Here is a 27352-nt window from a genome sequence, read left to right as displayed (position 1 = left end):
AGGAAATTAAACCAACCATAGGCACAAGATAGACTATAAAAATTATATAAGAATACAACCTCACATGGCATGTAGTATACAGCTTTTATACATTGCTAGAGTCAGTCTTTTGAGGCAACAAAGGTAAAATTATAAAACTGAATTCTACAACACACACAAACATATAATGTGCAATTTATCGTATTAACAGGTTTAAGAAGAAAAATCATTATCTCAACGTAAAAATAACATTTGATACAATTCAACCCCCTTTCATGATAAAATTTCTTAGCAAATGAGGAATAGAAAGGAAGTTGTATAACTTGTTAAAAAGTATCAAAATCTGAATGTAAATTTAATACTTAATTGGGAAGCATTAGAAATAATCATTTCAAATTGGGAACAAAACAAGTATTTCAGATATCAACATTTCTATTCAACATTTTCCTGGCATTGCTAGCTAACATAGTAAGACAAGCAAAAAAATAATAATAATAAAATAAATAAAATAAATAAATAAATAAAATAAAATAAGTAAAATAGGGGAACCTAGCTGGTTCAGTTGGTAAAGCATATGATTCTTGATCTTGGCATTGTGAGTTCGAGGGCCATGTTGGGTGTAGAAATTACTTAAAAATATCTTTAAAAAAGGGCGCCTGGGTGGCTCAGTTGGTTAAGCGACTGCCTTCGGCTCAGGTCATGATCCCGGAGTCCCGGGATCGAGTCCCGCATCGGGCTCCCTGCTCGGCGGGGAGTCTGCTTCTCCCTCTGACCCTCCCCCCTCTCATGTGCTTGCTCTCTCTCATTCTCTCTCTCTCTCAAATAAATTAAAAAAAAAATCTTTAAAAAAGAAATATATATTGGAAAGGATGAAAAAATACATTCATTTATATATGATAAAATTTCAATGTAGAAAATGCAAAGAAATGCATAGATAAACAATTTTATCATGAAAAAGTTCACTAAGATTTAGGATACAAAATCAGTATGCAAAAATTGATTGTGTTTCTATTAATCAAAAAAAAGCTTTTGAAAGAGACCTAGAAAAATGAAGACACAGCATGTTCAGAGGTGGGAAAACAGTATTTTAAAGATGTCAATCCTCCTCCTATTAATGTAATTCTAACTAACATCCCAACAATTTGTGTGTGTGAGTGTAACTTGAGATGTAGATTCTAAACTTCACTGAAAGAGAAAGTAAGACTTGCCAACACAATTTTCCAAAAGTAGAAAGTATCTTGCACTATAAGATATTAAGGCTTCTTATAAAACCACAGTAACTAAAACAGTATAGTACTGGTCCAAGGATAAAGAAATAGACCAGTAGAATAGAATATGTATATATAAATTAAAAGAATGAAAACATGATATATGATAGGTTGACATTTCAAACCAAATGGGAAAGGCTGAGCTATTCAATAAATGGTGTTTGGGCAAATTGGTTTTTTGAAAGGAAAAAAATAAAATTTTGATTACTATCTCATACTATGTGCAAAAATAAAATTCCAGATGTTTTAAAGATCCATGTTTAAGGGGTGCCTGGGTGGCCTAGTCAACTAAACACCTGCCTTCAGCTCAGGTCATGATCCCAGGGTCCTGGGATTGAGCCCCAAGTCTTGCTCCCTGCTCCTGCCTTCTTCTCTTGCTATTTCTGTTGCTATCTCTGTCTCTCTCAAATAAATAAATAAAATCTTAAAAAAAAATCCGTGTTTAAGAAGCAGAATTTAAAAATTTTAGGAAACAATATGAGTATCTTTATAACCTCGGGAGAGGAAGGAGTTCTTTTTTTAACATATTTTTATTCCCTTATTCATTATCTATTCAAACATTTGGCAACTATTTTTTTTTTTTAGAGAGAGAGAGCTTGCATGCCAGTTGGGGGGGGAGGGGCAAAGGGAGAGGGAAAGAGAGAACCTTAAGCAGGCTCCAAGCCCAGCATGGAGTCTGACGTGGGGTTCGACTTCACAATCCTGAGATCATGACCTCAGCTGAAATCAAGAGTCAGATGCTTAACCGACTGAGCCACCCAGGTGCCCCATATTATTTAGTTTAAACTAAACTAAAAAGTAGACATGTGGCTTAAAAATTATACCAATAAAGGGGTGCCTAGCTGGCTTAGCAGACGAGCATGGAACTCTTGATCTCAGGGGGGTGAGTTTGAGCCCCACGTTGAGTGTAGAGATTACTTAAATAGATAAATAAACTTAAAATTATGTCAATAAGGCATACGTGAACAACAAAAACATGGCAAAGAGGATATATTTTTGCTTCTAGTTTGAGTACTCCATCTGCCATATTTAGAGATAAATAGTAATTGTAATCAGATCTGACTTTTAATCACAAATTACTATCATTAAAATACATTATTGTTAATATTTTTCTTAATCAGAGAGGAACAGCTTTCATCTTCTTAAAAAACCAAATTAGCTAATATTTTATTTCATCTTCATCCCATTCTTTTATTTTCTATTTTTCTGTGTGCTTTATTAAAATGTTATTATAGAAGAATATATAATATAGATATACATATTTAAATGCATTCTCAAGAATATTTTACAAATAAGTATGCATGATCAAAAAACTTTACAGATCATTGTCTTAGAAATAGTTTTGCAGGGGTGCCTGGGTAGCTCAGACAGTTGGGTGTCTGACTTCCGTTGATTCAGTCATTATCTTGGGGTCCCTAAGATCCAGCAGGGTCAGGCCCTGCCATCAGTGGCCAATTTGCTTGTCCCTTGGTCTGCCCCTCCCCTGTGCGCGTATGCTCTCCCTCTCTCTCAAATAAATAAAATCTAAAAAAAAAATGGTTTTGCAAAAGTGTACCAAGAGACATGAATGAGAGTGTTCAAGGCAGTATTGTTCATAATAAAGTCGGAATCTACATTAATATTTATTAAAAGGAGAAAAGATAAGTACACTGTGTTTACTTAAATAGTAATGATATGCTGTCAGAAATTAAATTGATAAATTAGAGCTAAGTGTGTCCAAATGAATATATTTCATAAACATAATGTTGAACTAAAAACTCAGGTTTTAGTTCATTATATGTACATTATAATGTCACAAATATAAAGTTAAAAATGCAAACCAAGAATGTAGATACATATGTACCTACAGATATATACCAGAGGAATCAAAGCATGCATACAAATGATTCATACAAATTCATGAGAGTGGTTCTTCTGGTGCGGGAGTGGAATGGGCTTGGGAAAGGTACACAGAGAAATTATTCATATGTCTTTTAAAAACAAAGTCCCCGGGCGCCTGGGTGGCTCAGTTGGTTAAGCGGCTGCCTTCGGCTCAGGTCATGATCCTGGAGTCCCTGGATCGAGTCCCGCATCGGGCTCCCTGCTCGGCAGGGAGTCTGCTTCTCCCTCTGACCCTCCCGACCCTCCCCACTCTCATGTGCTCTCTCTCTCTCTCAAATAAATAAATAAAAATCTTTAAAATAAACAAACAAACAAAAAAAACCCCAAAGGCCCCTATCAAATATGGCAAAATATTAGGTCAGATAAAGTAGGCTGATGATTACAAGGGCATTAGACGTATTATTCTGAAAACTTTTTCATATGCTTGAAATAAATTTTCATAAGAAAATAGTTTTGATTCCCAACTATGGCCTCTGACCATGTAGTATTTAAATACTATAACATGCTTCCTTTTCTTAAAAAAAATTTTATTTAAGTAATCTCTACACCCAAAATGGGGCTCAAACTCACGACCCTGAGATCAAGAGACATATGCTCTTCTGACTGAGCCAGCAGGTGCCCCTGTACATGCTTCCTAATACAACAGAATGAGTTAATACTGACTGTGGAATTTTAGAACTGCCATTTCAAAATGCTTTGTAAGAATGTAATGTCAGTTCTCCACTGTTTGACTGTTATGCTTTATCCATCTATTGTGACACTTAACCCACACTTAATATTGCAGTTGTTTATATAAATCTGTTTTCTGCAGTAGATTAAACTGTGGCAAACATCTTACATTCTTTTATTCCTGAAGATGACCAACATATTATTTTGTATATAATAGGCCCCTGAAGAACACTTTTTAATAAATATTGAATGAATCTAAATGGCTTGGACAGTATTATCTGAGCTCTTGTGTTATAACTTCCATAAAATACAAATGCAATCTTAGACAATCATTTACTTTATTGATTCTCCTTTGTAGATAACATAAACTGATGTGACCTTATCTTTTTTCTGCTATAAAAATGATGTAAAGGATTGCTTTGCTCAAATAAATAGTATTAATTTAACTAAGGCTGAGGGCTTGTTTGCTAGGGTTGTATGTAACTATTCATCATTATATTCTTAATTCTTCATATAGAGCCTGGTAGACAATAGGTCCTCAAAAGATATTTGTTGAATAAATCAATCAATAAAAGTTGCAGGGATGGCAGAGATGAGAGAGTGATAAACTCAGTCTGGGCAATGGGGAGATGATCCTTGAGTTGGGTTTTGATGAGTGAGTAGAAGTTTTCGAGGGCAAGGAAAAAGAGAGGGAACAGCATGTTTAAAGGTGTGAAATAACGCAGCACGTATTTTGGAGGCCTACAAATAGTTCAGTATTTTTTGAGATTTATAAATCTTAAGATTGTGACCTCTTGGCGATATGACTAGAAATATAGTCCGAAGAAAGCTCATTATGTTAGGGGGGTTGGACTCTACCCTGTGTGGACAAAGGTGCGCCATGGGAGGGTTTAAGGAGGCTATATATAGATAAGGGTGCCTGGGTGGCTCAGTCCCTTAAGCACCCAATTCTTGATTTTGGCTCAGATCATTATCTCATGGTTGTGAGATTGAACCCTGTGTCAGGCTCTGTGTTCAGTCGGGAGTCTGCTTGAGACTTCTCTCCCTCTGCCCCTTCCCCTGCTCTCTTGTGTGCTCTCTCTCTCTAAAAATAAATACTGACATCTTAAAAAAAAGAGAAGGCTATATATAATACTCCTAATTGCATTTTACTTTATCTTATTAAATTTTTTAAAATTATTGAAGCATAGTTGGCATGCGATGTCATATTAGTTTCAGGTGTACAACATGGTGATTCTACAATTGTGTACATTATTCAATGCTCACCATGATAAGTGTAGCCACTGTCAATCACCATACAACATCATTACATTGACTATATTCCCTGTGTTGTACTTTTCATCTCTGTGATTTTTTTTTTAGAGGGAGGGAGGGGGAGGAGCAAGGGGGAGAGAGAGAGAGAGAGAGAATCTTAAGCAGGCTCCACCTCACAACCCTAAGATCATGACCGAGCCAAAATCAAGAGTCGGTTGCTTAACCAACTGTCCACCCAGGCACCCCTCTGTGATTTATTTTATAAACGGTAGTTTATACCTCTTATGCCCTTCACCTATTTTATTTTAAGATCTTATTTATTTATTTATTTATTTGAGAGAAATAGAGAGAGAGAGCAGGGAGAGGAACAGAGGGGGAGGAACAAGGAGGGGGAAAGAATCTCAAGCAGATTCTGCACTAAGCATGAGCCCTACATGGGGCTTGATTTCACGACCCTGAGATCATGACCTGAGCCAAAACCAACAGTGGGTTGCTTTAACCAACTGAGCCACCCAGGTGCCCCTCCCCTTCACCTATTTTGTCTGCTCTTCCCAAACCCTCCCCTCTGGCAACGACCAGTTTGTTCTTTGCATTTATGAGTCTCTTTCTGTTTTGTTTGTTTGTTCATTTGTTTTATTTTTTAGATTCCACATATAAGCTATAGTAATCAAAACAGAATGGTATTGGCACAAAAATAGACACATGGATCAATGGAACAGGATAGAGAGCCCAGAAATAAACCCATGCTTATATGGTCAATTAATCTATGACAAAGGAGGCATGAATATACAATGGGGAAAGGACAGTCTCCAATAAACAGTGTTGGGAAAATTAGCTATATTCAAAAGAATGAAATTGAACCACTGTTTTACACCATGCACTCAAAATGGATTAAAGACCTAAATGTGAGACCTGAAACCATAAAACTCCTAAAAAAAAAAAGGGAAATAATTTCTTGGATATTGGCTTTAGCAACCTATTTATGGATATGTCTCCTTAGGCAAGGAAAACAAAAGCAAACAAACTATTGGGACTATGCCAAAGTAAAAAAACTTTTGCATAGGAAAGGAAACCATGATACTTGCATTTTTAAAGAATAGTCTAGTTTCAGTGTGGAGGATGACTAGAGTAGACTAGAACTAAAAATAGGGAGAACAATTAAATAGAGGGAAGACAATAGTTAGACAAGAAATAATAGAGTGTGGTGTGACATAGTGAGTGGTACTGGAATGAGCAGAAGGTGGAATTTAGCCATTCTGTGGAATATTATCCAGCAATGAAAAGGAATAAAATACTAACACACACAACAACATGAATATCAAAAAATTATTATAAGTCAAGAAGTCAGACATAATATGTATTGTATAATTTTATTTATATGAAATTCTAGAAAAGGCAACTCTATAGTGACAGAAAACAGATCAGTTGTAGGCTGGGGTCAGGGTAGGGGAAGTCAACTGCAAAGGACAGTAGGAAGATTTTAAGATGAAAGAGCTACTCTATAACTTAATTGTGGTTACACAATTGTACACAAGTACCACAATTCATCAAACTCTATACTTAAAGTGGGTGACTATTATTTTATGTAAATAATATCTTAATAAGTTGTTTCTAAAAGTGAAAAAACAAGGCCAAGAACAAAAAAGATTTAGGAGGTAGAATCAGTAGACCTTGGTAAGTAAAAAGTATGTGCATATTTTGTTTTACATGGTGGCTGTGTTTCTAGAAAAGATCTGTAAAAATAAAATTTAAAATGCTCTAAGGTGGTCTAGGTAATGAACTATTCAACCCTGATTGCTTTAAAAATATTTTCTAATAGAGAGTTTTGAACATATACAAAAGTTGACAGAATGGTATAATGAACCCCTATATACTCAACATCCAGGTTTTTTTTTAAAAGATTTTATTTATTTATTTGAAAGAGAGAGAGCACAAGCTGGAGGGGGTGCTGAGGGAGAGGGAGAAGCAGACTCCCTGCTGAGCAGGGAGCCCAACTCCGGGTTCTATCCCAGGACCCCAGGATCATGACCTGAGCCAAAGGCAGACGCTCAACTCACTGAGTCACCCAGGCACACTCAACATCCAGTTTTAACAGTTATCAATTTATGGCCAATTTTGTTTCACTTATACCCCATTCTACTCCTGAACTATTCTGAAGCTAATCTCAGACATTATATAAATTCACTCAAAATATTTTAATATGATCTCTAATAAGTAATGACTCTTTAAAGCATAACTATAATACCACTATCATAACTAGAAATTAGTAATACTCCTTAAGGTCATCTAATATCCAGTCAGAGTTCAAATACCTAATTATCTCATGAAGTTGCAAATTTTCATTTTTATAGTTTGAGTCAAATTCCAAATAAGGGCCACACATTGCAATTGATACACCTTCTAAACCCATGTTTTGGTAAGTTCTCCCTCTTTTTTTTTTTCCTTTGCAATTTATTTGTTGACTAACCTGTCTGTTTCTTAATGTAAGAAATATATCTGTTATGCAAATAACCACCTACTACTTTAATGGACTTTTAATTTTCATTGTTTTATAATTTAAAAAAATACTTTAGTTGCATTCCAATAATTTTTTGATAAAGCCATAGTTTGGTAACATAGGATTATCTCACAGTATCCTGGTATGTATTTGCTTTTGGCCATTTGTTTTGAGCACTATTTAGATATCAAGACAGGTTAGCATTACTTACAGTTGTTTGGAGGTCATTGGTTCTATCAGTGAAGATATTCAATCTCTTTTCGCTTTCCAAAATTTCATCAATATTTTGGGACATAATCTTTTTTACATCAGTTACTTGACTCCTCAGTGTAGATATTGAGCTATCATCTTGATTTTTATTGTATTTCATCTATATAGAAGTGAAATATAATACAAATATTTTCTATAATTAAAATCTATTACAATATATTGTACAAATTGAACAAAAGTGTCAAAGGTGCATTTCACTTGTTTTTCAGCATAAGGAATCAACTAAGCCTCAGATTGTCCCACCTTAATCTTGCTAAGAAAAGGCGGGGGGGATGGAGGGGAGAGTGATATTTCAATGTATTCAATCAGTGGTGGAAGTCTTTTTTTTTTTTTTTGGTTGTTTATTTATAGATTTATATAGATTTTTAAAGAGAAGTTTTAGGGTCACAGTAAAATTGAGTGGAAAGTACAGAGTCCTCACATACCCTTATCCCCTCCACCCCGACTCCCCAGCTCCCTATCAACATCCCACACTAGAGTGGTACATTGGCTACAATGGATGGCCCTCCGTTGATGTATCATTATCACCCAGAGTGCATAGTTTACTTTATGGTTCACTGTTGGTGCTGTACATTCCCTTGGTTTGGACAAATGTATAATGACATGTATTCACCATTACAGTAGCATACAGAACAGTTTCACTGCCCTTAAAATCCTCTGTGCTCCACCTATTCATGCCTCCCTTCTCCCTAAGCCCTAGTAGCAATTGGTCTTTTTACTGTCACCATGGCTTTGTCTTTTCCAGAATGTCATATAGTTGGAATCAAGTAGCCTTTTCATATTGGCTTTTTTCACTTAGTAATATGCATTTAAGATTCCCCCATATCTTTTCATGGTTTGCTTGCTCATTTCTTTTTAGTGTTGAATGATAGTCAATTGTTTGGATGTACCACAGTTTATCCATTTACCTATGGAAAGACATCTTGGTTGCTTCCATGCTTTGGCAATTATCAGTAAAGCTGCTATAACACTTGTTGCAGGTTTTTGTGTGGACATAATTTTTCAACTTATGCGAATACCAAGGGTGTGATTGCTGCATTGTATGTTAAGAGTATGGTTAGTTTTGTAAGACACTGTCAAACTGTCTTCCAAAGTGACTGTTCCATTTTGCATTCCCATCAGCAGTGAATATGAGTTCTTATTGCCCCACCTCCTTGTCAGTATTAGGTGTTGTCAGTGTGAATTTTGGCCTTTCTAATAGGTATGTAGGGGGTATCTTATTGTTGTTTTAATTTGCAATTCCCTAATGATGTATGATCATCTTTTCGTGTTTATTTGCCACCTTCTTTGATCTTCTTTGGTGAGGCATCTATTCAGGTCAGTGGCGCATTTATTTTAAAGACTTTATTTTTTTAAGTAATCTCTACATCCAACATGGGGCTCAAACCTACAACCCCAAGATCAAGAGTCGTGTGCTCTACTGACTGAGCCAGCCAGGCGCCCATTTGACCCATTTTTTGATCAGATTGTTTATCATTGAATTGTTGAGTTTTCAGAGTTCTTTGTGTATTTTGGATAACAAATGTGTCTTTTGCAAATATTTTCTCCCGGTCTGTAGTTTTATCAGATGTGTCTTTTGCAAATATTTTTTTCCAGTCCATGGCTTGTCTTCTCATTCTCTTGACAGTTTTTTGATCCAGTCTGACAATCTCTGTCTCTTAATTGCTATATTTAGACCATTAACTTTTAAAATGATTATTGATATAGTTGGACTAATATCTACCATATTTGTTACTGTTTTCCATTCATTGTTCTTGTCCTTTGTTCCTATTTTTGTCTTCTACTTTATCCATATTAACAAAAATGATCTCTACAATAGAGTGTTATATTAAAAAAGTAAGCTGCAGCTGCAGAACAATAGCAAATAATAACTTACTGAACACTTAATATGTGCCAGGTACTGTTTTAAGCACTTCACACATATTAACTTGTTTAATTCCCAAGCTACCATTTTCTAAAGAAGAAAACTGAGGGGTCCCTGACTGGTGCAGTTGCTAGAGTGCTTGACTCTTGATCTCAGGGTCTTGAGTTCAAGCTCCATGTTGGGTGTGGAGCCTACTTAAAATAAAAAAAAAAAAAAAAAGAAAAGAAATCTGAGACTGAAAGTAATAAGGTACCCAAATTGTTACACAACAAGGACAGACTCAAGCTCCAGAGATTAAGCCTTTACCCATTGCATTAATGACCTCAGTTTTGCGAATTTAAAAGGTATGTATAAACTTATGTTACATATATTATAAACATACATGCATATAAAATATATATTCACATATATTTATTATATATTTATTTATATGCATATTTATATATAAATAATTCTGGGAGGTTATGCACTAGGTTGTCTGTTAAGAGTGCTCACTTCAGGGGTTTGAGATTGTAGGAGATATTCATATTTTGCTTTATATATTTTGTGTTATTTTACTTTATTAATGAGCATTAGTTTTTAAATAAAAATAATATTAAAACCCCCTGCTCTTTGGCAATTGATCAAATCCACCTTTAAAAAAAAAAGATCTTTTTTTTTTTTTAAGATTTTATTTATTTGAGAGGTTGAGCAAGCGAGAGAGAGAGAGAGAGAGAGAGAGAGCACGAGTGGGAGGAAGGGCAGAGGGAGAGAGAGAAGCAGACTCCCTCCTGGGCAGGAGGCCGCCACAGGGCTCAATCTCAGGACCCTGGGATCATGACCTGAGCCCAAGGCAGACACTCAACTGGCTGAACCACCCAGGCGCCCCTCAAATCCATCTTAAACAGAACTCTGATCTTGCTGGTTATTGGACCATGCAATTTACAATTGATGTTCTGTGAGGAGCTCACTAGGTAAATGTAGAAAAGAAGAGGTTGCTAGTTGAATTGTGTCCCTCCAAAAAGATATGTTCAATTCCTAACGCCAGATAGTTGTGAATGTGACCTTACCTGGAAATAAGGTCTTTGCAGATATAATCAAGTTAAGATCAATGGTTAATTTTTTATTTTTCTTTTCCTTTTTTTCTCTTTCTCTCCTTTTAAAAAATGCTTAATCTTTTTTAACCTAAGGGAATCATTTAAGTTTTGTTAAGATAATGTATTCATAGTCCATTCACTGGTGTTAAGCTTCTACACACACACACACACACACACATATTTAAATTTCTCAAAACTATTTTTATTTTGTTAACTAGTATATAAGAAATTCAATGACTTTTATAAAATTTTCTACAGATTTAATGCTTACCAGGTTAGCTTATAAATGTTAAACAGAAATTTCTTTGATGTCAGATGTGTTAACTGCTTAAAATGTGCATATTTTCATATGGTAACTAGTTTTCAGGGAGCTATGTCAATAATATATTTTGGCTGTGTTAAATATGCAGAATTTTTCACAAGAAAATTTATGAATTTAATATAAAAACATCTATCCTTAATTATTTTTCAGGCATTGTGGTGGACACACCCTATGATGACCCCCCAATGCATCACATTCTTGAAACAAACCCCCAAGTATGACTTGCTTCTAATTAATAACAAAGGTGATGGGATGTCACTCTTGTGATTATGTCACACTATATAAAATTTAGTAAACTGGGGGAGCCAGGGTGGCTCAGTTGTTAAGCGTCTGCCTTCGGCTCAGGTCATGATCTCAGGGTCCTGGGATCGAGCCCCGCATCGGGCTCCCTGCTCCGCGGGAAGCCTGCTTCTCCCTCTCCCACTCCCCCTGCTTGTGTTCCCTCTCTCGCTGTGTCTCTCTCTGTCAAATAAATAAATAAAATCTTAGAAAAAAAAAGAACAGAAATTTATAAAAAAAAAAATTTAGTAAACTGGAGTAGAGAGATTCCTCTGCTGGCCTTGAGAAGCAAGCAGCCATATTGAGGATGGCAAAATGGCAAGGAACTATTTTCAGTCTCTAGGATTTGAGGTTGTCCCCTGGCCAACAGCCAACAAAAAGCTGCCTCCCTGGAACAGCTATAAGGAAATGAATCCTGCAACAGGTTCTAAATGAGCCTGGAAGCCGAATCTTCCCGAGCTTCCGGATGAGAACATAGCCTGGCCTACGACACTCACCGCAGCTTTGTGAGACCTAAGAAGAGAACCTGTTAAGTGGGGCCTGGATTCCTGACCCACATGAACTATGAGACGATAAGTGTGTGCTGTTTTAGGCTGCTAATTTGTAGGATTTGTTAGATACATAATAAAAAACTAAAGCAGGTATACCTTAAAATATTCCATATTTTATTATGGAAAAGTTCAAACTTATACAAATGCAAAGTGAACAATATAATCAATCCTTAAGTACTCATCATTTAGTATCAACACATAGCCAATCTTGTTTCATATGTACTACTACTGATTACCCTTTCCCCAAATGCATTATTTCAAAGCAAATCCCAGACATTATATTATTTTAATCTGTAAATGCCTCAGTTTGTATCTCTAAAAGATATTGCCTCATTTTTCTTAAAAATGAAACCACAACATCATTATCACATCTACAAAAATTCCTTAACATCATCAAACATCCAGTTTGTGTACAAATTTATCAAAAACAAATCATAGTTGGTTTTTTTTTTTAACATTTATTTTATTGATCCAGGAACCAAAGTCCACATTTAGTTGATATGTGTAAGTCTCTTTTAATCTATGAGTTCTCCTTAACTTTTTCCCTGTTGCAATTTATTGGTTGAAGAAATTGGATTGTCTTGTAGATTTTCTCATATTCTGGATTTTGCTGATTGCATTGCTGTGGTATCATTTAATTGGTCACTGATCTCTCTATTTCCTGCAAACTGGTAGTTAGATATAAAGGCTTGGTCATATTCAGGTTTGATGTTTTGGGCAAGTATACTTCAGATGTGTGCTGTATACTACTCATTGTGTAACAGTAGGAAACATAACTAATGATTGATCATCTCCCTTATTGTGACCTTAGGAATAATCAATGGGTTTAGGTGTTTTGAGCCCCTTTCATCTGTTATGAAGTTCCTCACAGCTTTTCACCTAATTTTTTCAGTCATTGATGATGACTGCTTAGATACATTATTTCATCAGGGATTATAAAATAGTGAAATTTATCACCTCTTCTTTGTTTATTAGCTGGAATACTTCTATAAAGACCAAAAAAACATTTTCTCTATCAACTACTTGTTTTCTTTGAGGTACAGTTCATATAGGAAAGTCAGAATAAATGGTTGAGTCTTTTATTTATTGGTTTTTGGAGTATTGAGGTGGATCCTTAGTATCTTCCAGATTGACTGATGAGGGATTATTTTGTCTTTGATAGTATCTAGGAACTCATGGAATTTAACATATTTGATGCGTTACAATCCACTGCAGTTATTATTCTTTTCGATGTTCAAGTTACTCCATTACTGACCAGTGTTAGCCTCTTTAAGTTGGCTCCTGAAGTCTTTTGCCATGAGCACAGTGAACTTTGATAGCTTCCTTGTTTCTGGCATGACAGAATGTTTCTGGCTTCTATGTTTCCTGCCTGATATCTGCAATCAGGCCCGGTTCCTTTTAGTGTAAAATGGTATTTAGAGACTATATCTAGATGCTAAGGGGGCACACTGCTTGTGGGTTGCTCATTATTTCTAAAGTTTTTCAGTAGATAGGCTAGGAAATACTTTTTTTTTTTAAGAGAAAATATATCATGTAATATATTTTTGATGAAAAAATTTTTGGGGTGCCTGGCTGGCTCAGTCAGTGGAGCATGTAACTCTTGATCTCAGGGGGTCATGAATTTGAGCCCCACATTGGGTGTAGAGATTACTTAAAAATAAAATCTTTAAAAAAAAGAAAAAATTTCAATATTTAATTTTCATTTTAAAATTTCACAATATGATTTTCTCTTAAAAAATATTTAATTTTCAATTAAAATTTAGGATTATAAGGTTTTACTTAATTCTTTGACCTTATATTTGCAACTCTTGCTGAAAATCTTGATTCCTAATGACATTAACTTTCTTACTCAAAGTAATATATCTATATAAACCAACTTTAGAATAGCAACACCAATGTTATCACTAACAATGTGACACTTGAAAATAAATACTTTAAGATTTATTTTTAGTTCTTTTGTCATTAGGGTATAATCTCACTAGGAATATACAATCAGATATTGTGTTTTAAAGTCACTTGGAAGAAATTTTCACTGTCTTTCAAGTCATCAACTCGATACACAATTAGGTTCTTGTTTTTTTTTCTTTTGAGTTTTAGGGATTACTTTTTAAAATTAAAAAAATTATTATGGTAAGATATACATAACAAATTTTATAATTATAATGATTTTTAACTTAATAGTTCAGTGGCATTAAGTATATTCACAATGTTGGGCAATTATCACCACCACCATCTCCAGAACATCTTCCCAAACTGAAACTCTATACCATTAAACACTAATTCCTCCTCATCCCTTTTCCCCAGGCTCTGGCAACAACCCTTCTACTTTTTGTCTTTATAACTCTGACTACTTAGGTATTTCATATACGTGGAATCACACAGTATTTGTCCTCTTCTGACTGTCTTATTTTAATCTATTATCTTATTTTAATCTTATTTAATCAGTCTCATACAGTGAGACCGCAAATAGCACTTTGAGTCTTTGGTATGTCTGAGGACTTGAGGGGAAGAGCAGATGCTCACCTCTGGTGGACAGAGAGAGATGGGATTCCATGATATTTTCTAAATAAGTGTTTTTCATTTTGCCCTCTTCCTCCTCCCTTCAAAATCCATTCAACAATGATGAAACAATCCCAACTGAATGTCATGGTACTACCTTTCAAACCCTTATTTTATTTTTTTCTTTTTCCAAACCCTTATGGTTGTTAGAGGACATTTCAAAGTCTCAAGAAGGAATTCTTGCAATTTTTTAAATATTTAATTTTATAATTTTATATAATTTTATTTTTTATTTTATAATTATGTAAAATATTTACATGGTTCCAAAGTCAAATCTGCAAAACAAGTTTCATTCAGAGAGGCCTAGTTTCTATTCCTGTCCCCTATCCCGATATAGGCAACCATTAAAATGTTTTTGGTTTATCCTTTTCTTGCTCCCACCCCCCCCTTGTTTTTTACTATAAGTGAACAAATATGTGTATTTGTATTTATTCCCTCTTTCTTAAATGGTTACAAGTAAGAATGGTAAACAATAGTATACCATACATACTTTATCTATCTTGCTTTATTCTCTTATCTGTATATCAAGAATATCATTCTTTATCATTATGTAAAGATAGAAGTTCTCCGTTCTCACTCATCTTTTAAGCTCTTATCTCCTAATTCCATACTGTTTTGTCAGCTGTAATACAATGTTTAGGAGTATAGTTGAAGGTTACATACCATATACTTTCCTAATACTTGTTGAAAATCTGCAGCAACTGCATTTGAAGGAGAAAAATGTTCTTGCGATATCAGAGGATTTCTCAGAAAAGTATCACTAACCTGGGGACATTAATGGAAATATTTAACCTATTTAGATAATTTCAACTGGAGAATTACAGAGTTCATTTGAAGCAAAGTCTGGCAGAAATGTGAAATAAAAGAATATTCTATTTCCACACTATTTCTAGCTTTTTGGTGGCAGGGTGTCCTTTCCAATCAAAGATGCAGTATGTAGGACAACTGTGCTTGCCCATTCTTCTCCACTGCTGTAGTACAGATCACAGTCTCATACAGTGAGACCGCAAATAGCACTTTGAGTCTTTGGTATGTCTGAGGACTTGAGGGGAAGAGCAGATGCTCACCTCTGGTGGACAGAGAGAGATGGGATTCCATGATATTTTCTAAATAAGTGTTTTTCATTTTGCCCTCTTCCTCCTCCCTTCAAAATCCATTCAACAATGATGAAACAATCCCAAACTGAATGTCATGGTACTACCTTTCAAACCCTTATTTTATTTTTTTCTTTTTCCAAACCCTTATGGTTGTTAGAGGACATTTCAAAGTCTCAAGAAGGAATTCTTGCAATTGTTTGTACTCAATATTGTATTCCCCAGAAATAGTGGTAAAATGTATGTAGTTAGCAATTTGGTATCTGGTTTTGGAAAGGTGGTAAAGTTTGGATGTTTTGTCATAGTAGCAGAGAGGGAGAAAAATTAGAGTATAGTCACTTAAATTGCTAACAGTGTTTAGCGTCTAGACTCTAGCACTTATCAAGGTGTATCTGAAGAGTGAATTTCAATATTAGTCCTTATAATCCTTGATTCTATATGTGGTTACAGTTTGAGTTGTGTTAAGTAAGACAGTACACTAACAAATATATGCATGATTCATGATATGACTGAAAATAACTGTTAGTCACTATAGTATTGCTGACTGATTTTTCCATTAATATTTTTTACTTATTTATTTATTTATTTATTTTAGAAAAGATCTATTTACTTATTTTAGAGAGAGCATGCACAAATGGGGGGGGAGGGGCAGAGAGAGAATCCCAAGAAGACTCCCCACTGAGCAAGGGAGCCTGAGGCGGGGCTTGATCCCATGACCCTGAGATCATGACCTGAGCCAAAATCAAGAATTGGATGCTTAACTGACTGAGCCACCCAGGCACCCCTATTTGTAAATTAAATACACATGCTATTGAAATGGTATACTAAATATTAGTAAAGTTTAATTTCTCTTTTATTTTTAAAGAACAAGATAAATACTGAGAGAGAGTCTAATAGATCTGTGTGGGTAGTCTTTGCAGACCTTGCTTTAGGGTCTGGAGAAGTGTGGAAACAGGGCAGATGAAGGATAGGGGTAAGAAATCTCTGAAGGTCAAAAAAAAAAAGAAATCTCTGAAGGTCATTAAGGCTCTGTTTTATAGACAAATGAGTGATCTGCTTTCAGTTAGTGACACAACTACGAACACACTATAAAATAGAGACCTCATAATTTCAATAAGTGAAAAGGTCCTTCAAGTAATGTAAGAAATTACTTACATTTTTAAGAAATGCAGATGGTGTTATGGTATCCAAGGCATTGTCTGTGGCACATAGGTAAGTGATTCCATCAATAAAGAGAGTATGGTAGACAAAGCTTTGAAAAGAATACATTCATTTACATGATAACATTGAAGAAATTAAGTACCCTCACAGAGAATCTTTTTTTTTCAAGCTCTCAGTAGTAGTATACAAGCTGTATAGATAACTTTTTATAATGAGAATTAGAAATCTTTCATATATGTGAAAAATTAAATTATGTTAAATAAAGACTATAAAATTAGAATATGTATTTAAAATTTCATCAATAAAAATGAAATACAATAAAGAGAAAACTCTATCCATCTATTTATCTATCTATATTTAAAATGGCTTTGATAGGGGCACCTGGGTGGCTCAGTCAGTTCAGTGTCTGCCTCCAGCTCTGGTCATGATCCCGGGGCCCTGGGTTTGAGCCCCACGATGGGTTCCCTGCTTGGCAGGGAGTCTGCTTCTCCCTCTGCCCCAGCCCCCCACTGTGCTCTCTCTCTAATAAATAAATAAAATCTTTAAAAAATGGCTTTGGTAGATAATTACTCATTCCAAGACTGAATAAAGATTCTCATCAAATAGAAAATGCTGTTCACTGATTTTTACTATCCTTATATCTTTAGGTAGACATATTTAATTTTGGTACTTCTTGGCTTTCTAGTATGATAGATTAGAATTTAAAAGTTGTAAACTGCCAATACTAAATATTCTGAGGAACAGGATGAACTGCGGAGGGGGAAATTAAACTCCCCTATAGTATGTGAAAGTGTATCTTAGCTGACCTTTTGTGCCTTCTCAGAGTCACATGTTAGGAAGCTAGAAGATTCTTGGAAAGTGCCTCCATCTTTACTGCACAACAATCCAGAAAATTTAAAAATATGGCAAAAAAAAAAAATAGTTGCTTGTTGCCTAGACTTTGAATCTAGTCATTCTGAACACTTTATATCCAAATGGTTAGCAGGCAATAGACCTGGTCAAATGCTAAATTGGATATACACAAAAATGACAAATCTCAGAAACAGGGAGAAAAGATAATCCCAGAGGCAGAAAATTTAAAGTATGTGCCCGCCCTTTCCATGTAAATCCTTCATATCATATGAATACAATATGCTACAAATATTTTTAATGATGATATTGATACACATAATCTCTACTTGAAAATATTTTTATTTTGGGAGGAGTCTTTGTTGAAAAAGAGTTGCTAATTCTATCATGTCTCTGAAAGGTATATATGTGATTTGAAGTAAATTGATATTGGATGTGAGGAAAGAAATATTTTAAATTTATGCTTAGTATGTTATTAGTGAGTAACATTCAGAAACCATCTTTAAAAGTTAAAAAACTTGAATACCCAATGTCCAGGATACACTGTAATTAACAAAGGCAAGATGAGGAAAACTGTGTACAAGGTACTACCATTTATCTATCATTCTCATATGCTCCCTGAAGGGAAATGCACATATATGCATGTGTCTCTTACAGAAAAGAAAAGAAAAGAGAAGAAAAAGAAAATGACAAACTGAAAACTTTCTCAAAATGGTTATCTGTCAAGGGGGGGAAGGGAGAACAGTGTGGAGAGGAAAGGAATGAAAATTAGACTTCTTTTTTTGGGGGGCGGAATTAGGCTTCTTAAAAAAAGTTGTTTTCTCATTTTGACTTTGGAACCACATGCATGTTTTGCATAATTATAAAAGCTATTAAATCAAACTCTAAGAGAGAAATTCTTGAAAATTAAAAAAAAATGACAAAAATGAACCTCACTTTGTATGGAGGAACCCAGACAAGAGATGATGGTGGCGTGGTTCCCATGGTAGGGCTGGAGGCGGTTGGATTCTGGATATTTGGAAGGGAAAGGCAACAGGATTTGCTGATGGATTAGGTTTGGATGTCAAAGAGACAAAAGTCGAGGATCACAAAGGTTTCAGGCCTGAGGAACTGGAAAAGTGATAAGTGCAAGACTGTAGGGGGGGCTTGGTTTTGGACATAAGTTTGAGTTGCCCATCAGACATCCAACAGAGATGCGGAATAGGCAGTTGGATATATGAATCAGGAATTCAGGAAGAGATCTTCAAAAGATTCAAATTAGAATGCATAATATAGGAAAGCAAATAGTAGATGAGAAAAGAATCTCCTTTTGAAATCATGCTGGCTAATAAGTGAGAACAAAACTAGAATATCACCATTTTGCACTCCCCAGTCAATAAATGGCTCTAGGATATCGGCAAGGAATAGCACTGGCTGCTAGCCTGTCAAAAGGAGACAGAAGTCGACACATGTACCATCTGATGGAAAAAAGCACCTATAGTCTTGTGGAAGGGATCCAGCCTGTGGATCCTGCTGCGTGAAACATGGTGAACTGCATTCTGCAGTCAGCAAAACCAGAGAGTGGGAAACTACACTCTACAGGTTCTTCAATGATAAACTGTAAGGAAAGGAAAGGGATGGAGGGGGAAAATATAGATTAAAGAGATGTAAAAGACACTGAAAGAAAAAAACTGTGTGGGATTAGGCTCTTGTGTCTGAGGTTGCGTATTTAGGTGCTGAGGCAGTGAAGACCCAGGGTAAGTGACTGCTATAGGGGCTGGAATGGTGGGGAAGAGGGATGAAGCTGTGGATGGGACAGGACGCATGGCGGGGCGTTTCGGGGATGGCTGGCAGGATTCCGTATTTTTGGCTTAGGTGGTAGCTGCAGTTGGTGGGGAGGTTTCCTTGTAGAACTTCATAAAGCTATACTTTCACTTGATGTGGTTTTTGTATTTTGTTTTATTCTACAATATAAAGGTTAAAACAAACCTGCTCTTAAAAAGAAAAATGATGAGTCTAGAAGTAATAGATGCTCTTATTTCCTACCTGTTCTTTTACTAACAAAATGGTGTCAAGACTGGTGTAGGCCATACCATGTAGTGTCCCAAGTATAGCTTAGAGTGGTCCTATTAAAGATTTTTCAAGTGGAAGTTTCCTTTTTCATTAATGAAATATTTTGGGTATACTAAAGAAGTTTGGAGAATAAGAGAACAAGAATACTTTAGACCTACCTACCATCTGGGTAAAATGTTACAGATACAATTCACGTCCCATGGCTACCCTTTCCCAACTTCATTTTTTCTCCCTTCCCTTTGCAGAGGTAACCACTATCTTGAATTTGGTGTTAATTATTCTCATTTGATCTTACCTCTTACATATGGAAGTTCTCCTTTTTGAGGGTTCAACTGAGAGTATGTGCAACTAACCTTTTTTTCCTTCGTGTCATTACTATTGTTAAAAAACAAGCAGTCTTTTATGAGAACAGAGCTTACCTTCCCATCTGCATTATGGTCTTTGGCTCAGCTCTAAGAAGCACTAGTTTAAGCACTGTTGCCGCTGCTTCCTAAAAATAAATTACCAGCATTTACTTTGTGCAACACTGTAGTGTCTTTACTTAATCCTCTCCCTAGATTTACCAATGGTCTGAATGGTTTATTAAAGAGCAAGTGTTCACTAGGAGAACTAATGGGTAGTTAGTCAATGTGTGGTAAGAGGTAAGTTATGAAATAAGTCATTTGAATCTGAAGAAAAATATGAAAATTACACAAATATACATATACTTGTGTGTATACTTATATGTGTGCAAATACAGGTTGCACTAATCAGTCTTATTCTTAGAGTCACATCTTACATCTGGCTTTAAGGCTGGGAAGCACTATCTAATCAAACATCTTTTCAGTGACTTCTAGTCACTGAAACTATACCTAAAAATGTTGATGGATTAAAAGTACTCAGCCCTTGGGGCGCCTGGGTGGCTCACGGTTGAGTGTCCAACTCTTGATTTCGGCTCAGGTCATGATCTCAGGGTCACGAGATTGAGCCTTGTGCTGAGCGGTGCGGGTGGAGGTTCCATGCTAAGCGGGGAGTCTGCTTGAGATTTTCTCTCTCCCTTTGTCCCTCCCCTATGTGTGCTCTCTCTCTAAAATAAAAATAAATCTTAAAAAAAAGGCATTCAGCCCTTATTCTCTGAATATCCTAAGCTTTCTCTTTTTCTTTCTTTCTTACTTTCTTTTTCTTTCTTTCTGCATTCTTCATTTTGATTAAGATAACAATTTTTATTCAATATTATTCACTGATTTCTTTCTATGAAACAAATAATTGTCAAGGTCTCTTATTTCTGTTTCTTGTAAGGCTCATCCTCTGGGGGAAAATGTGCAAGGTGTTGACGATTATTCAGAATATCTTAAATATGGTTAATTGTATGGAGTCCTATTAATTTACTTTAGAAGTGTGAAAGGAACCTGCAAGTTACCTAGGAAGACTTGAATAGCCATATTCCTTTTTTTTTTTTTTTTTAAGATTTATTTATTTATTTGAGAGAGAGCAAGAGAGCGAGAGGGAGCGAGCACATGTGTTTGGGGGTGGGTGAAGGGGCAGGGGGAGAGAATCTCAAGCAGATGCCCCACTGAGCACAAGCCCCACGTGGGGCTTGATCTCACAACCCATGAGATTTGATCTCCCTCTCCCTCCTTCTTTGAGAGAGAGTGAGAGCGGAGAGAGAGAGAGAAAGCGCATGAGTGGGAAGGGGCAGAGGAAGAGGAGAAAGAATCTAAAGCACACTCTGCATTGAGTGTGGAGCCCGAGGCAGGGCTTGATCCCACAACCTCTAGACCTGAGCCGGAACCAAGTCAGACGCTTCCCAAAAGCCTACATACGCTGAAAATCTTCCCTGTTCTGAAAAATGAGACCCCTTCCTGCACCATGCTTCTTCAGCTTTCACCCCATCCCACTCCCTTTCTAAATTCTTAGAATGTCTAACTTCACTCTCCTGACTTCCTCATCTCCCATTCAGTTGGCCTCAAGCAATCTGGTTTCTGCCTCTACCACTTCTTCCAAACTGCTACCTGTAAGGTCACCAATCATCTTTTTTTTTTTTTTTTAAGATTTTAATTTATTTTATTTGAGAGAGAGAGAGTATGAGCAAGACAGAGAGCAGGACCAGGTGGGAGACGGAGAGGGAGAAGCAGACTCCCCACTGAGCAGGGAGCCCGATGTGGGGCTCGATGTGGGGCTCGATCCCAGGACCCCAAGATCATAACCTGAGGCGAGGGCGCCTGGGTGGCTCAGTCGTTAAGCGTCTGCCTTCGGCTCCGGTCATGATCCCAGGGTCCTGGGATCGAGTCCCACATCGGGCTCCCTGCTCGGCGGGAAGCCTGCTTCTCCCTCTCCCATTCCCCTTGCTTGTGTTCCTGCTCTCGCTGTCTCTCTCTCTCTCTGTCAAATAAATAAATAAATAAAATCTTAAAAAAAAAACCACAAAAAACCTGAGGTGAAGGCAGAGCCACCCAGGTACCCCCACCAATCATCTTCTAATTGTAGAGTCCAATGAGCACCTTTTAGATCTTGTTCAACTTCTTTGGGGCATAAAACATTCTTGTAACTTTCTTCTCTTGGCTTTCAGGACACCAGTGCTCTCATTTGGGGTCCCACTTCTCTAACCTGCTCCTAAACAGTGTTCTGCCTTTTGGTCCTCTTCTCTCCTCACTCTCATACTTTTCTTTTCTACCCTCTTCTACTAGCTTCAACTGTTAGCCATGACCCTCTGAGTGCTACCTATTGGACATTTTGTTGACTTAAATCTTTTGGGAATAAGGTGGAGGAAGAAAGACACAAATAGATTGGCCACTTCCAAGAGGCAGCAAAATTCAACCTGTCCCAGACTATACTCTCCTCCCTCGCATTCCCTCTGACTTCCTCCCTCACAATCCTGCTCCTCCATCTGTAGTTTCAATCTGGTTTAATGCCACCTGAGGAAAAAAACTGACAAATTATCATGTCGTACACCTTAAATTTATACACCGTCATATGTGAATTATGTCTTAATAATTCTGGGGAAACAAGATTGAAAAAAAATTGAGAATCATTCTGGGCATGACCCAGTTCCCTTAGTTTTACAGTCTCTTTAGGATCTGACCCCTCCTTTCCATCTGCACCCTCACTGCCCTTTGCTCACACCCTTCAATCTCCTACAGAATCTACAACAATGCCATCTTAACTGGTTCTCTCCCCTCCAATTCACCTTCCATATTATAACCAAACCAAGTTTTCCAAAGATGAATCAGATCCTGCTATTCCTCTATTTAATTGCTCTCCAGTGTCCCTACAATAAGAAAACAAACAGTATAGGACTCTTCATTAATTATTCTCTGTCCGCTTTCGCGACCTAATCTTTAGCCCTACATACTGTGACCCTGAGTTCTAGCCACACTGAGGTTCTTGGGGTTCCCCAAACACACCGTGCTGTTCCATCTGAGTGGAGTCCCCATTTCTCTTTCCTGTCTCAGGCTAAGACTAACTCTTACAAGGCTTCCAAGCCAACCACCCTAACATCACCTCTGCTGTGGTCAGCAAGCAGCCACCATCCTGAATGCTACAGGAGCAATCTCAACGTACCTCCACTGGAAGGCTTTTACAACTGTAGGACAAACTGTATATAGCCCTTGGTCATAAAGAGACAACGAGCTCATCAGGGGGCAAGTGCAGGTCCCGTCTTTTCTTCGTGGCTGCATCCCCTACACCTTTACCCCGGGATGATGCAACTAACCCATGTTCAATAAATGTGTGCTGAACTGAAAGTCGCTTCTCCTCAGGGGAGTTAAACTATTTAAGGCTCTCCTCCAAAGGGGTCGCGTGCACCACCAGCCCTAACCCCCAGGCGGCGCACGTGCGGCCCCGCGGTCGGGATTCACCCGCTCGCAGGCTCCGCGGCTCACAGAAGCTAGCCTCTCGCGGGGCGGGGCCTCTCGCCCCCGCGGCCTGCTCCCGACCGCCCGGCGGCGCCGCGTCCTGAGGGGCGGGCCCGGCAGGCGCCGCCGTTGAAGAGGCGGGGCCTGCCGAGGTGGGGTCAGGGCCCAGGGGTACCTGATAGGAGCCGCCGGTCAGGGCCAGCTCCGCTAGGACCGCTCGGCCATTAGCAATACAGCTGTAGGTGATCGTCATGGTGGGCGGGCCAGTGAGGGAAAGGCTTCGGCCGGACTTAACCGCCCGGGACGGCCTCGGGGCAACGGCTGGCGCCGGGCTCTGGGCGTTGCTTGCGCAGGCGCGAGCAGCGATTGATTGGCAGGGAGGGAGGCGGGGCCATCCCTGGCTTGGGCTGAGCCTATGATGAGACCGGGCGGGGTTTCGGGAAAAACTGGCTTTGGGTGAGTGAGACCTTTCTCCTTCCTGGTTATTCTTAAAATCCATCGCTAGTTGAATGCATGCATGAAATGTGGTATGATCAGCCTTAGAAAGGAAGAAACTTCTGACACATGCTAGACCATGGATGAACCTAGAAGACTTTATGCTAAGTGAATAAGCCAGTCATAAAAGAGCAAATATTATATGATTACACTTATATGAGGTACCTAGAGTAGTCAGATTTATAGAGACAAATTAGAATAGTGATTTGAGGGGTGAGGGGTAGAGGGGGAAGGGGGAGGGAGGAATGGGGAGTTAGTGTGAAATGGGTACAGGGTTTCAGTTGGGGAAGATGAAAAAGTTCTGGAAATGGATAGTGATAATTATTACACAACAATGAATATACTTAATACCACAGAATTGTACACTTAAACATGTACAGTTAAAATGGTAAATTTTATGTTATGACTATTTAACCACAGTCATAAAAATTAAAAATTTTTAACCCGTAAAAAAGTCATTTGGTGAGAGCCAGTGTACTTCACAGTACTACCTACCTACACTTCATTCATAGCCCGGAACATGAAAAGTATAGACCTTGATTTAAAATGAAATTCATCCATTAACTCAGCAAGTGTTTGTTGAACTCTCACAGTGCAGGGATGCTAGGATGCAGGCCCTGGGCCCTGGCTCTGAGGGGTTCTTTCTGGAAGTGGTTACAGAGGCATGTGCAGACAGACGCCAATGCCTAGTGGTATGTGTGGGCTGTGGTGGAAAGATAAACTAAGTTGCGGAAGCTGGACTGGAGGCTGCTAATTCTCCTTGGGAGAGGGAGCAAAGCTTTCAGTCCCCCCTGATGTAGGACGGGTTGGAATTCTCTAAGTGGGGAGGAAGGCTGGGACACTCTAAGCAGAGGGAACAGCTTCTGTAAAGGCTGGAGAGCAGGCAGGCAGGTGGGGGTTTAGGGAATGGATGTGAGTGAGTGTGGCAGAGGAAGGGTGTGTGGTAGAGTGGGTAGGAGATGAGAGGGGGAGGGGTGGTCGAATGACTTGTCATCCTGGATCTTGAGTTCCTCGACAAGAATTTTTAAAAATACGAGCTTCGATAAGTGTATATATTCTCATTAGTAGGGTGTCGTGGTAGAATGAAAAGAAGTCAAACTTGGATTAAATACAGGCATTGCCACGTACTCTGCGCCCTTACTATAACTTAACCTGAGACTCAGTTTCCTAATCTATAAGATGGGGATAGTCGCCAAATTTAAATTAAGTCGTCATGCAAAATACTTAGCATGCCGCAGATAAGCAGTTGCACCCTCAGTGTGATAAATACATTAATGAGAATTACTTTCTTGCTCCTGGTGGTATAACTCTAAAGGAAAAACAGTCGATGTCCTTCTGGGGTGATCGGCAGAGGTGAAGACGGGTAGTCAGTGGAGTTTATTTTAACCCAGTGCAATCAAATTGGATTTGACAAGCAAGTAGCAAAACTTGACTGTAGCTCCTGAGAAAAATGCTTTGTTGAATCATGTATCCTCCTGTATAAAGGAAATCTTCAGTGTGCCTTAGCAGCTTAGAGAGACTGTCGTGTGTTACAGGTGGAGTCACTGAATTAAGAGCACTGGTCACGGGCGCCTGGGTGGCTCAGTTGGTTGAGCGACTGCCTTCGGCTCAGGTCATGATCCTGGAGTCCCAGGATCGAGTCCCGCATCGGGCTCCCTGCTCGGCGGGGAGTCTGCTTCTCCCTCTGACCCTCTCACGCTCTCTCTGACTCATTCTCTCTCTCAAATAAATAAATAAAATATTAAAAATAAAAAAAGAGCACTGGTCACATTGTTTATATAATGTAGGAAAGTGAAATATGTTAATTCTGAGGTAATGGGTTGGAATATTCTTGCTCACGATAAAAATAAGCTGAATAAACTTGGCCACATGGCGGCACCCCTTGTGTTTAGTAACTAGTGGAGCCGAAAGAGACTGGGCAATGAAATCCTGAGCTGTAGGAATGACAACAAGCATCTGATAGTTGGAGGGGTGTATATGGGGCCTCCCCCATCTTGTTCTCACCTTGTCACGTTAAAACAATCCTGTAAAGCAGGCATGATGGGTTCATTCTGCACAGCCCACACATTTAGACCTACAGAAATGTAAAACTTAAGTAATACCACAACTCTCTCTTTGAGTCCCATTTTACCTGATATCTGAGGATTAATCTAGTCAATGCCAGGTTCCCTCAGTTAACTCAGGATTTACCCCTTCCCCTGTTTCTATATGGCGTAGGGGTGGTGTCTGTGTGTGTGGGGAGATCTGACTTGTGATGGTCATCTCTTTAAGGTGGCACCTGCTGCTAATGTTTGTTTTCTGTCTTTGGTCATCAGTTCATACACTCCCCTTGGAAACTCAAGGCCCCTTCGGGCACTCTCGTTCTCTCTCGGCCACTTTTGTAGCCCTCTTGAGGGGAGGAAAACTTTCCCCTGCCCCCTCATGCCATTCTGAGGCCGTGGGAGGCTCGAGAGGCTGTCTCAGGCCTCTGGCCAACACGGCACGCTGCCACCCCTCCTGTCGTGCTGTCACTTTGTTGTCATGTGGGGAGCAGCTCTTAGATCTTACCTACCTGGGCAGCAAGCCCTTGGATTCCCAATTAACTGAGAGTCTTCTCATCACCACATTCCATCACCCCTCACCTTCCAGCAGGGACTCTGGCTAATTGGCTTGCTTCCTTCAGACTCTGCCCTCCTGCAGCCTGTGGACACTCCAGCAAATCTAGGAGGGGAACCTCCTACCACCCCAAGCATTCTTCCCAATTTATGGCATTAATGTTGGCTTCTGCGGTCCCAGACCTTTTCTTTTCATATACTCTCTCTTCAGGGACTTGCTAAAACCTGTTTGGAAACTTTTAAGAGGAGAGAATCTTTTCCTTCTTTGCCTGCTCTTCCGCCTCGGTCCCTCCTCGCACTCTTTGTTGTCTATTTTTATGCAGAGAATAACAATGACAACTGCAGCAGGTAATATAAAACATCGCAGGCATTTTTAGCTCTTCCTTGATAGTTTGACAAAACCTTGAGGGCGGAGCACAATGAGCAGCGAGAAGCTTGATCCGTGGGTCGGAGAAATGGGACTACTGTCCATTTCTTTTAACACAAGTTTTTAGACTTCATGACTACTTTCACTGACTGGCGAATCTACTGTCATTGCTTTATACAGGTTAGCATCACAGACGGGAAAGTCACCAGGATTTGAATCATCCAATTTCTTAGGTCACTGCAGAGTTTGTAAATATTCCACAAGCTGGAGAGCATCAAGCACTCACTGATTCAGAATGCTCCTTCTTTAGTATTGAAGTTCTCCTCTGAAGGACTCCTCTTTTACTCACTGTTGTTCTTCAAAATGAGAATATTTATATATTTTTTTCTTATGGCATGTAATTGCTGTAGTAATTCAAACAATACAGCAGTAAAAGTC

General features: G+C 38.2%; 1 protein-coding gene across 1 annotated transcript; it reads right to left on the bottom strand.

Moving 5' to 3' along the window:
* Window positions 1-16634: 16634 nt before the first annotated feature.
* Window positions 16635-23776, bottom strand: LOC135362960 (vesicle-associated membrane protein 7-like). The gene is made up of 3 exons (XM_064582651.1): window positions 23634-23776; window positions 20045-20115; window positions 16635-16815 (listed from the first exon to the last, which is right to left on the bottom strand). The coding sequence occupies exons 1-3, from the start codon at window positions 23709-23711 to the stop codon at window positions 16674-16676; spliced, it is 291 nt and encodes a 96-aa protein (XP_064438721.1). The 5' UTR covers window positions 23712-23776; the 3' UTR covers window positions 16635-16673.
* Between the last annotated feature and the right edge of the window lie 3576 nt (window positions 23777-27352).

The sequence above is a fragment of the Mirounga angustirostris genome, unplaced genomic scaffold, assembly GCF_029215605.1.
Source record: "Mirounga angustirostris isolate CCGP_5_RB_7025 unplaced genomic scaffold, mMirAng1.0.hap1 SCAF_2, whole genome shotgun sequence".
Taxonomy (NCBI): Eukaryota; Metazoa; Chordata; class Mammalia; order Carnivora; family Phocidae; genus Mirounga; species Mirounga angustirostris.
This window is presented reverse-complemented; position numbering and strand designations above follow the sequence as displayed.